The sequence below is a fragment of the Sminthopsis crassicaudata genome, chromosome 1 (genome assembly GCF_048593235.1).
Source record: "Sminthopsis crassicaudata isolate SCR6 chromosome 1, ASM4859323v1, whole genome shotgun sequence".
NCBI lineage: Eukaryota > Metazoa > Chordata > Mammalia > Dasyuromorphia > Dasyuridae > Sminthopsis > Sminthopsis crassicaudata.
The window spans coordinates 490,768,055-490,780,559 of record NC_133617.1 but is presented as its reverse complement, the minus strand read 5'-3'; the positions used below and the strand labels follow the sequence as shown (position 1 = coordinate 490,780,559).

Sequence of the window (12,505 nt, the reverse complement as noted above, 5' to 3'; positions counted from 1 at the left end):
CTCGTGGTTCTGCTCATTTTATTTAGCATCAGTTCATGTAAGTCTCTCTAAGCTTTTCTGAAATCATCCTGCTGATCATTTCTTATAGAAAAATAATATTACATAACATTCATATGCCATAACTTAGTATTCAGCTATTCTCCAACTGATGGGCATCTACTCTCACTTTCCAGTTTCTTGCCACTACAAAAAGGGCTGGCACAAACATTTTTGCACATATGGGGTCTCTTTCCCTCCTTTAAGATCTCTTTGGGATATAAGCCCAGTAGGACTTGGGAAATAAGCTGGATCAAAGGGTATGCACAATTTTATAGCTTTTTGAGCATAGTTCCAAATTGCTCTCCGGAATGGCTGGATCCATTCATAATTCCACCAACAATGCATCAGTGTCCCAGTTTTCCCACATCCCCTCCAACATTCATCATTATTTTTTCTTGTCATCTTAGTCAATCTGAAAGGTGTGTAATGGTATCTATGAACTTCTCTGATCAATAGTGATTTAGAGCACATTTTCATATGACTAGAAATGGTTTTAATTTCTTAATCTGAAAATTGTCTGTTCATATCCTTTAACCATTTATCATTGGATAATGGTTTAAATTCTTATAGATTTGAGTTAATTCTCTCTATATTTTAGAAAAGAGGCCTTTATCAGAACCTTTGAATGTAAAAATGTTTTCCCAGCTTATTACTTCCCTTCTAATCTTGTCTGCATTAGCTTTGTACAAAAACTTTTTAAATTAATAGAATCGAAATTATCTATTTTTGTGATCAATAATGATCTCTAGTTCTTCTTTGGTAACAAATTCCTTCCTCCTCCACAGATCTGAGAAGTAAACTATCTTATGTTCTTCTAATTTGTTCATAATATCATTCTTAATGTCTAAATCATGAACCCATTTCGACCTTATCTTGGTATATGGTGTAAGTATGGGTCAGTGCTTAGTTTCTGCCATGCTAGTTTCCAATTTTCCCAACAGTTTTGTCAAATAGTGAATTATTATCCCAAAAGATGGGGTCTTAGAGGTTTGTCAAAAACTATATTACTATAGTCATTGACTTTTTGTCCTGTGAACCTAACCTATTCCACTGATCAATTACTCTGTTTTTTTGATGACCACTGCTTTATAATATAATTTTAGGTCTGGTACAGCTTGGCCACCTTCATTGGCACCTTTTTTCATTAATTCCCTTGAAATTCTCCACCTTTTGTTCTTCCAGATGAACTTTATTATTATTTTTTCTAGATCTGTAAAATAAATTCTTGGGAGTTTGATTGGTATGGTAAATAAGTAGATTGATTTAGACAGTGTTGTCATTTTCATTATATTCACTTGGCCTACCCAAGAGCACTTGATATTTTTCCAATTGATTAGATCGGACTTTATTAGTATAGAATGTGTTCTATAGTTGTGTTCAAATAGTTCCTGACTTTGCCTTGGCAAATAGACTCCCAAATATTTTATATTATCAACCGTTATAGTAAATGGAATTTCTCTTTGTATCTCACGCTGCTGGACTTTATTAGAAATATATAAAAATACTTATGATTTATGTGGATTTCTTTTGTATCCTGAAACTTTGATAACATTATGAATTATTTCTAGTAGCTTTTTAGTTGATTTTCTAAGTATACCATCATATCATCTACAAAGAGTGATACTTTGGTTATCTATTCTACTCTACATTATCTACTCTCATTTCTTTTAATCTCATTTTCTTTTCTTATAGCCAAACAAGCCCAGCATTTTGTATCTCTATGGGCTTCAGTGCAGAACTTAGGTTTTTGTTTGTTTGTTTGTTTTTGCTGAGGCATTTGGGGTTAAATGACTTGCCCAGGGTCAGACAGCTAGGAAGTATTAAGTGTCTGAGATCAGATTTGAACTTAGGTCTTCCTGACTTCAGGGCTGGTGCTCTTATATTGGTTTTTTAAAAGGAATACAACAACATCATATGTGGCTATACCAATTTTAAACCTTATAAGGTCAGTATTTGAGAGTTTCAGGTGATTTTCATAGATGATTATTTATAGTAGAATTAATTATTGAAGAATAAGATCTTTCTTTTTATGTTAGTGTGCTTCATAAGGCACACTTTAAAAAAAAGTTATATCATTCCATGATATATGGTTTTTGCACAAATAGAAAAAAAAAGAAAGAGAGAAAGAAATAAATCAAACCTTTTCCTGCTTCTGGATCATCCATGATGAAAAGCTATTAGCAATAAGAATAGAGAAAATAGTGGGGCTGGTGTTTTGTTGCTAATTATGACAGTAGTGGGGACTAAGAGTATGATGAAAAAGGGGTGAGAAGAGGACAAAGCAGAGATTTTTAGTACAAATTTACACAGGGGAAGACCCAGAGTCTATTGCCAGAACATGATTTCCAATTTGTTTATTCAGTCCCATTATCTGGGTAAAATGAGCTGTCAGTTAAGCCACAAGTATGATTCTTCTATGTGGTCTTAACCACAAACAGGTTGCAATATTTACTTGAAGAGCCAAGAACTCCAAGCTAGCCATTGTTGGTAGGATAATAAAATATTCATTATGTTAGGACTCTGAAGTAAGAATTGCATCTATAACAATCATCCCTATTTTATAAAATGGAAAAGATAGATGAGAAGAGTTGGGACCTGTCAACATAGATAAGTGTCAAAGATGAGATTCAACCCCAAACTTTCCCAGCTTGTGCTCCAAAAGATCCATAACTCTATGCATAACACAACCTATCTAGGAGAATTAAGTGTTTGTTTTATAAAGGTTAGAGAGGATCACTGGTTTAATTGATAGAAAGTTGGATTCAAATCCTATTTTTACTCTTGACTGCTTTGGGCAACTTTTAAGATTATAAGATGAAAAGAAGATGCTGACTTGCATTGGAAGAGAAAGTTTCCTTACAGGGTTTTCTCCTACTTAACCTTCCCTCACTTCCATTTAAGTCTCAGTGAAAACCCCTTCTGCAAAAAAACAAAAAACTTTCCTAGTCCTCCTTAACCTTAATACTTTCTCTGTGAAATTGTTGTTGTTCACTTGAGTTCAAGTCATTGTGACCTCATTTGGAGTTTTCATGGCAAAGAGAGCAGAGTGGTTTGCCATTTCCTTATCCAGCTCATTTGACAGGTGAGGAAAGTGAGGCAAACAGGGTTGAGTGACTTGCTCAGGGTCACACAGCTACTAAGTTCTGAGGCCAGATTTGAACTCGGGAAGACACATCTTCCTGACATCAGACCCAAAACTCTATCTACTATACCACCTAGCTGTTTTCAAATTATCTTTCCAGTAAGACTGTGAACTCCTTGAAAGTAGGGAATTTTTCTTTTCTCTTCTTTCCTTCCTTCCTTCCTTCTTTCCTTCCTTCCTTCCTTCCTTCCTTCCTTCCTTCCTTCCTTCTTTCCTTCCTTCCTTCCTTCCTTCCTTCCTTCCTTCCTTCCTTCCTTCCTTCCTTCCTTCCTTCCTTCCTTCCTTCCTTCCTTCCTTCCTTCCTTCTTTCCTTCCTTCCTTCCTTCCTTCCTTCCTTCCTTCCTTCCTTCCTTCCTTCTTTCCTTCCTTCCTTCCTTCCTTCCTTCTTTCCTTCCTTCCTTCCTTCCTTCCTTCCTTCCTTCCTTCCTTCCTTCCTTCCTTCCTTCCTTCCTTCCTTCCTTCCTTCCTTCCTTCCTTCCTTCCTTCCTTCCTTCCTTCCTTCTTTCCTTCCTTCCTTCCTTCCCTTTTCTTTCCTTTCCTTTCTTTCCTTTCTTTTTTGTTTCTTTTTGTTTTGAACTGGAGTTTGAGATGTTTCTTTGAATTAAGAAGGATTTCTGTGAGTGCATTCTATCTTAAGCTTCTTGTAGGTCAAGTGGTTTGCTTAAAGCCTTAATATCCTATTTACTTTGTATATAGAGCATATAGTAATTTAACCTGTTAATCAATACCTTGACCTCTTTCCCTCATCTAATGCTTCAATTATGCAGACAATAGTAGTCTTAAAAACTTTCCTGAATGAGTACATCAAGATGGACTCACTAAACAGTGTACCCCTCTTTAAGGTGAGATAGGAGTAGGTAATGGGTGTATTAATCTTTTGAACTCATTGTGACTAAATTAGCTATTGACAGAAAAAAAAATCTAACAAAGGGATATTTTTTAAAAAGGTAAATTGAAGAGGCTTTCCACATTGGCTGGTAATTTTAAAACTAAAATGGATCTGAAGTCCACAGGTGGATGGGAGTAAGGGGCAAATGCAAAAATTGCCTTTTTTTTTTTTTTTTTTTTTTAACGGTAATTATGCCTGTTATAAAAGGAATTATCCTCCCAAGTCTCCCACCCCCAGGAAATTGAGAGTTCATGTCAAAGATGCAGTGTCTGGGATGGGCCCCAGCTAACTGCAGAAAGGAGGACAATTTTAGAGCTAGGTTATAACCCAGCTAGACCTTGCCAGGTCTCCTAATGACAGGCCAGGTTTGTCTTCTAATACAGAAAAACTTATGAGTCAGAATAAAAATGTTGTTTTTGTTTAAAACAACATTTGTTGTTTGTTTGTCTGTTGTTGTTGTTTAAAAGAAGGAAAGAAGGAGTAAAGGAAAAAAGGAAGGAAGGAAGGAAGGAGGGAAGGAAGGAAGGAGGGAGGGAAGGAAGGAGGGAGGGAAGGAAGGAGGGAGGGAAGGAAGGAGGGAGGGAAGGAAGGAGGGAAGGAAGGAGGGAGGGAAGGAAGGAGGGAGGGAAGGAAAAGGTTGGTTTTCCAATGGACTAGTTCCAGTTTGTGAGCCAGCTGTATTCACAGAAATTGTTTATCCTTCCTTCTCTAGAAGAGGACCACGACATGCAAGTGACTTGGTTTTAAGTAAGGGAGAACTGTGCAAGGTCACCAGTCGCTTTCTCTTCCAGAGCCATCTAGGTATAACAAATATAGATTAGGATGAGTGGAGATGGCCCTGGATGAAATGGAAGACCTCAGCCTTTTTAAGTTAAGGTCTTCAACAGGTCTCAGTTTGATTGAGGAGGTACCTATTCAGTAATTAAGTTTAGTGAGTAATTAAGGTTAAAAAATGTCCTCATTTACCTAATCCAAAAAAAAAAAAAAAAAAAAAAAAAGCTCCAGCCCCCCTCCTCCATAATTAAATAATTAAATAAATCGAGGAGGGGAAGATCCTTAGGATTTCTGGCCAAAGTAGAAATGATTACTATTTATATTCAATCCGAGTCACTCAAGACCCAAACAATAGGTTATATAAATATATACAAATGACAAAAAAATTTATTAACAACCCATTATCAATTTGTAATGAGCTGTCAGTGAAATATAAGAATGGGACCTATAATTTTACTAGTGACTTATTTGTTTATGATTTATTTATGATTTGTGAATTTATTATTATTCACTCTCCTAGATGAGGAAACTTCCTTCACCAATGCAGGCCAGCACCATCTCTGTAATTTATAGTCTTAAGAGAAGTGAAATGTACTTAAAAAAAATAATAAGTTAAAGTGCGCATACCTTTTGATCCAGCAGTATTTCTATTGGGCTATTTCCCAAAGAGATATTAAAGGAGGGAAAGGGACCCATGTGTGCAAAAATGTTTGGGGCAACTCTTTTTATGGTGGCAAGAAACTGGAAACTGAGTGGATGCCCATCAATTGGAGAATGGCTGAATAAGTTATGGCATATGAATGTTATGGAATATTATTGTTCTATAAGTAACAACCAGCAAGATGATTTCAGAGTGGCCTGGGGAGACTTACAGGAACTGATGCTAAGTGAAATGAGCAGAAGCAGGAGATCATTGTACATGGCAACAGCAAGATTATACCATGATCAATTCTGATGGACATGGCTCTTTTCAACAATGAGATAATTCTGATCAGTTCTAATGATCTTGTGATGAAGAGAACCATCTATACTCAGTGAGAGGATAATGGGAACTGAGTGTGGTTCATAACATAGCATTTTCACTCTTTTTATTGTGGCTTGCATTTTATTTTCTTTCTCTTTTTTTAAACTTTTTGATCTGATTTTTTCTTGTGCAGCAAGACAATTGCATAAATATATATGCCTATATTGGATTTAACATTTTACATGTTTAGCATATATTAGATTACATGCCATCTAGGGGAGAGAGTGGGGGGGAGAGGGGGAAAAATTGAAACATAAGGTTTTTCAAGGGTCAATGTTGAAAAATTATTCTTGCATATATTTTGAAAATAAAAAAAATCAATAAAAAATAAGTTTAAGGTTTACAAAATACTTCGCACTAACCTTATGATTGGTGGTGCTTGTATTATTTTGCTCATTTAAGAGATAAGGATCTAAAGCTCACATCTCTATTCAACAAGTCATTGAGGGTCATGCAAATAGTGTCAAGGCAAGGTTTGAATTCAGCTGTCTCCAGATGTTCTCACTATACCACCCAGAAATGACTAGATTGCCCAACAATCCCTAATCCAAGCTCCATGTAAATTGTCTGAAAGAGCCTGAGACCTGGGCCATGTTTCATCAGCAATAAATGACCCCAACAAGTCTTATTTTTCTTGCTCTTTTTTATGGAATGTCAATATTTATTAAATCCTTCTCCCTGGCAGGTGGAGTGGATACAACAACAAGTGGTTAAAAAAAGGATAAAGAGGGACTTTGAACTCAGTGGTGCCCAGTCTACTTACTTCAATGATCCCAAATGGCCAAGCATGTGGTATATGGTAAGTACATACAATAAGAACAAAAACTATTGATTTTAATTCATATAGCTTAGGTCACTACTGATTGATGGACTTCTGTTGAGACTGGATATAGTAATCAAATAGTGAGATGGAACTTTATTTTGTGCTCTAAAGCCAATAATTAGGGATTGGTTAATGTGCTAAAAAGAGAATAGAACACTCTTAATTACGTTTTTTTATACGTCATTGAATTTTTCTATATGTAACATTAAACTAGAAGATAGAAATGGGAGGTTTAACAATTGGGATTTTCTTGAGAGAGATCAGTTTAGGCCTCAGAATTCCAATTGAGAGGTGAAAAATTGGAAAACAAACCAAGGAAGAGAAACCCAGGTATTTATTCATGTGTCATTATTGAAATTTTTAAAGCAAGATCTGCAGTTTCACTGGCATAAAACTAACTCAGTGGGGAATTACTACGAACATACATGAGCACCTCTTCTGCACTTGTAGTCTTAGAAACTATAAACATTTGAGACATGAGAATTTGTGACTTGCTCAAAATGGGACAATTAGTATTATTATTTCAGAGACTAGATTTGAATCTGGATCTTTCTTACTATTCCATACTGCCTTTTAATACTTTTTTTTTTTTTTTTTTGGTTTAGTTTGGTTTGGGGTTTGTTTTGCTTTTTTTTTTTTTTTTTTTTTTTTTTGAGTAGGACTTGTTTCTTGGCATATAGTAAATGATGAATAATATTCATTAGATTGATTTGATCAAGCACTATTAATTATCCATGTCTGGTATATATCTGGCCAATTCAACAATTTTGTTAAATCAAGGAAATGTAGGAAGAAGAAAAGAATGGGAACCAGATCCACAGAATTCCTAGGCCATCAGTGACCACCAGGTGTTGTTGTTTGAACTTTGTTCTGGAATAGGACCATGATATCAATAAGTGATATTGACATGGAAATGAATTGAATTTAAGTAAGGGAGGGCTGTTCGAGGTCACCTGCCTCACTTTCCCCTTCAGAGCCATCTAGGTCCAGTGACAAGATATGAATCAGGATGACTGGGTATGAATCTGGATCAGTGGGATGCATGGCTTTTTTAGGCTAAGACTTTTTTAAAAACAGTTCTCCATTTGACTGTCAGGTACAATTTCTGGAAAAGATGATTTCAGAGGTTTTTCATTCTTCTGTGACTAATCTGACCATTCCATAGTTGTCTGTAAGAGAAAAGCAGAACTTTTATAGAATGAGGTTATCCCTCTCAATGTAGGGAGGTTATTGGTGGGGAGAAGACAAGTCAGGTTTTTGCTGATTGAAAAAAATAAAATACAATTAAAAAATAAAATCTAAAGTTAAAACCTAGATGTCATTTGTTGAGTGTTCACATAAACCTAACCTGGGTAATTTAAGCTTGATTTTTGTGACAGTTACCTGGTTTCACTGACAGTTTTTCCATTTGATTGGTTGACCCCTTCAACATTTGAAGTTGTTTTCAGTTTATAGGGTCAATTCTCTTGCTCAGAATGAAAATAAGTTCTGATTATATGCTATTTTTGAGTGCTGCAGAAAGTTAAGATGGTATGTGACAGGAGAATTACACTAGGGATGGACCAAAATTTTGAAGAGTCATTCAAAACTCACAATATAGATGACTTTAACATAATTAGGCAATCTACATAGCCATTTTTCTTTTTTTCCTTTTGGAAAGCTCTACTTGCCTCTAAGGAAAATAAAATATTAATAAGGGGACTTATGGGTCCAAAATTGAGGTTGACCATTGAAACATTCATTCTGGAAAGTTAGTTTAACATATAATATATTTTAAAAATCACCAAAAGTCCATTAGATTTTAAAATTTGGTCCAGACTTATGATTTACTTGTTATGGGAGGTATTTCAAAGAAGAAATCCTTTATATAAGTACAGGGAAATTGTCACCTCTGCTTGTTAAAATCTGAGGCTGTCTTGGCACTGAAAAGTTAAGTAATAATGATAAATGTCATAATAATTTAAAGTTTATAAGACATTTTACATATGTTATCTCACAACAACTCTCTGAGGTAGGTTCTATTATTATTCCCATTTTACAAATGAAGATATTGAAGTTCAGAAATTTAAGAGACTTTACACATAGTCCATAATTATCAAAGATGATATTTAAATCCAGTTCTTCTTGATTCGTGCTTTCCAAGAAGAATTTCCTTCTTACTCTGATAGAATGTAAACTCCTTCACATCAGGGACTATTTCATCTCTCTTTTTATCTTCAGTATCTGGAACATAACAAATTTGTATTAAATATTTATTGATTGGCTACCTATCATTACACTGAAAGATTATTATTTAATGGAAATTTTTAGGAGTGGGAATTTTATATATAAAATAGATTTTAAAAAATTCTTAAAGTCATGTTTTACATTTATCAAGGAATCTAGTAAAATCTCAGTAGACCCTCTCCCACTTAATTCTACTACCTTCCATCTATTTGTTTTCTTCAATTTATCCTGCCTTTGGCATGTGAATAAAGTAGACATATGTATATATGTATAGATAGATAGATATACATATCAATCTGAGTTTTTTTCTTTATTAGTAGGTAAGTAGCATGTTTCATCTTGAGACTTCTAGAATCAAAGCTGGTCCTTAGATTGATAAGAGTTCCTAAGTTTCATTGATCAGAATTCTTTAATTGATATATATATATATATATATATATATATATATATATATATATATATATACATTTTGGTGAGGCAATTGGTGTTAAGTGACTTGCTAGGGTCATACAACTAGTATTAAATGTTTGAGGTTATATTTGAACTCAGGAAATGAAGTCTTTTTCAGAATCTTTAACTGTAAAAATGTTTTCCCAGTTTATTATTTCCCTTCTAATCTTGTTTGCATTAGTTTTGTTTGTACAAAGGCTTTTTAATTTGATATAATCAAAATTTTCTATGATGTGATCAATAATGATCTCTAGTTCTTTGGTCACAACTTCCTTCCATAAGTCTGAGAGGTAAACTATCCTATATTCCTCCAATTTATTTATAATCTCATTCTTTATGCCCAAATCATGGATCCATTTTGATCTTATGGTGTTATGGTGTATGGTGTTAAGTGTGGGTCCATGCCTAATTTCTGCCATACTGATTTCCAGTTTTCCCAGCAGTTTTTGTCATATAGTGAATTCTTATCCCAAAAGTTGGGATCTTTGAGTTTGTCGGACACTAGATTGCTATAGTTATTGACTATTTTGTCCTGTGAACCTAACCTATTCCACTGATCAACTAATCTGTTTCTTAGCCAATATCAAATGGTTTTGGTGACTGCTGCTTTATAATATAGTTTTAGATTAGATACAGCTAGGCCACCTTCATTTGATTTTTTTTTCCACAATTATCCTATTAAGAGATGATGCCCTGCTTAAACTATGTAGTAATTAAAACAAAGTTGCAGAAAGGGGGAACTTTTTCTCTCCTTCTCTTTCTCCCTCATCCTTTCTTTCTTTGCCTCTCTCTCCCTCTCTCTCTTTCTCTTTTTGTTAAAGTCCATGACACTGGGTTTCATGAAAGCATCTTGGTTGGTTCTTTTGCAATTTTTTTTTTTTTTAGATTTGTAGAATTAGCCTAGTTCTGCTGTGTGTGGGGGACAAAGCTGCCAAAAACGATTGACTAGCTAGGACAGTAATTGTGAAAAATGATTTTAAGCCACATGGTACTTTCTCAGCCAACTGGATGGGGTTCAGCACTCCAAGAGTGTGGAACATGGCTGTTTCTGTGGTTGGCGTGCTCAAACCTTTCTGATGATTTATATTCTCATTTAACTCTAATAAAAACTGGTGGAGTTTATGGCATGATTGGCCTGGCAGCTTTGAAATCATCCTTTTTAAATATCCTATTTAGTTTTTAAAATTGAAAATGCAACATGGTAGAAATATGTAACCATGTGGCACAGCCGGAGGGAACCAGGAGGCCTCAGTGAAAAAGAGCAGAGACAAAAGACAGGCTAGCAAATGATGTTGTGGAATGATCTTTGGATGAGGAAGCAGGAGACATGAGTTTTTTATCCAAGCTCTGTCACTAACTAACTATGTGACCTTGAAGAAGTTATCTTTCATCTCATCTTATTTACATCATCTATAAAATGAAGAGATTAGACTAGACAATCTCTATAGTCCCTTCATTCTCTAAAATATCCAATTCCCCTTACCAGGAAGAGCAATGGATATTATAAGGTGACCAAAACCAACAATGAAGTTATCTGATTCACCTCAACACTAGTCCTAGTTTTGCCCTAACTTAGATTAAACTATTAAATTAAATCTCAGTGGTTACATTAAATAAATGAATAAACAACCAACCCCCCAAAAAACCCTCAGTGTAGTGAAGTGAAAAAATTACAGGATTTGAAGTCAGAAGACCTAAGTTTGGGTCCTTACTCTACTACTTATTACCCTTGTGACCTTGAGCAAAATATTTGACCATTCTGGACCCTATTTTGCTCAACTGAAAAAATGAAAGGGTTGAATTATATAACTTTTCTAAACTCCTTCCTAGCTATATGATCTGGTATAGAGCAGTTAGAGTGATGCAGTGAATAGAGCACTGGATTTGCTTGTAGGCAGATTCAATCTCTCTGAGATCAAATCTAGCTTTAGATACTTACCATTCACTTAACCCTGTTTGTTTCAGTTTCCTAATCTGTCAAATGAGCTGGAGAAGGAAATGACAAGTCACTCTAATATTTTTGCCAAGAAAATCCCAATCAGGATCACAAAGTGTTTGACATAAGGAAAATAACTCAAAAACAATTCTGTTAATATTCCCCCCAAAGCATACCCCAAACAAAAACTTTGCTGTTTTCTTTTTTTCTTCTCTGCTTCAAGTTTTCTAAAGTCCAGGTATTTCCTTTCAATGACACTAGAATCTAGAATTCAAAATATCATGAGGTGAATATGGAGTTGCTCTAGGACACTGATGTGGTAAATTGTTTCTTCCAAGGTGAGCTTACTTCCTCCCATGGTGACCATCATCTTTGTACCTTGCCTTGTGGTCTTTCTTGGACTAGTGGGATTGTTACTCTTTTGTTCTTTTTGCCATGGTATCTTTTTAGAATTATCAAGGGGACAAAAATTAGATTACCTACACTTCCATTATAGATTCAGTCTGAACATATGGTTGTGCTGACTTCTTCTTTGTCACTAGTGAAAAAGAATTCTAGTTATAGTTATCCCTGAGACACTTAGGTAAATGTTTTCATTCATAAAACACATATACTTCTATGAAAAAGACCTGAAACATGAGAGGCAGCATAGTATAAGGAATAGAGATCCAGCCTCAAAGCCAGTTAGACCTGGATTTGAGTCCAAGTTCTGATGCATACTGATTGTTGGGATCTTGAGTAAGTCACTTACCTTCTCAATGCTTTAACAAACACATTAAGCTGCAGAGAAGGTACCATCCTGCATTGGTAGTAGTATATTTTTGCCTGGTATTTCCTTATGTCATTCGAAAGTTCTATAAACTTTAAGTCTGAATGGGAATAAAATGTAGTTTACTCACAGTTTATGAAGAAAATAATCTGGCCTCAGACACTTAACATTTTCTAGTTGTGTGACCCTGGGCAAGTCACTTACCCCCAAATGCCTCAGCAAAAAAAAAAAATATATATATATATATATATATATATATATATATATATATATATATATATATATATATATATATATATATATATATACTTTACCTTTTAATCCTTTATAAAGTGATAATATAGCAGTTACCAAGACAAGGTAGATGGACAGAAGGGAACTGAAAAGAGAGAAGAGAATAGAACTATTTAGAAAAGAAATTATCTTTCCCCCC

The 12,505-nt window shown here is 34.8% G+C and overlaps 1 protein-coding gene across 1 annotated transcript in view; it reads left to right on the top strand.

The window, feature by feature from the left end:
* Window positions 1-12,505, top strand: part of PCSK5 (proprotein convertase subtilisin/kexin type 5) — a 626,478-nt gene that overhangs the window by 116,114 nt on the left and 497,859 nt on the right. Inside the window, 1 exon segment of the mRNA XM_074281408.1 lies at window positions 6,554-6,667. Within this exon segment, the coding sequence (XP_074137509.1) occupies window positions 6,554-6,667 (114 nt within the window).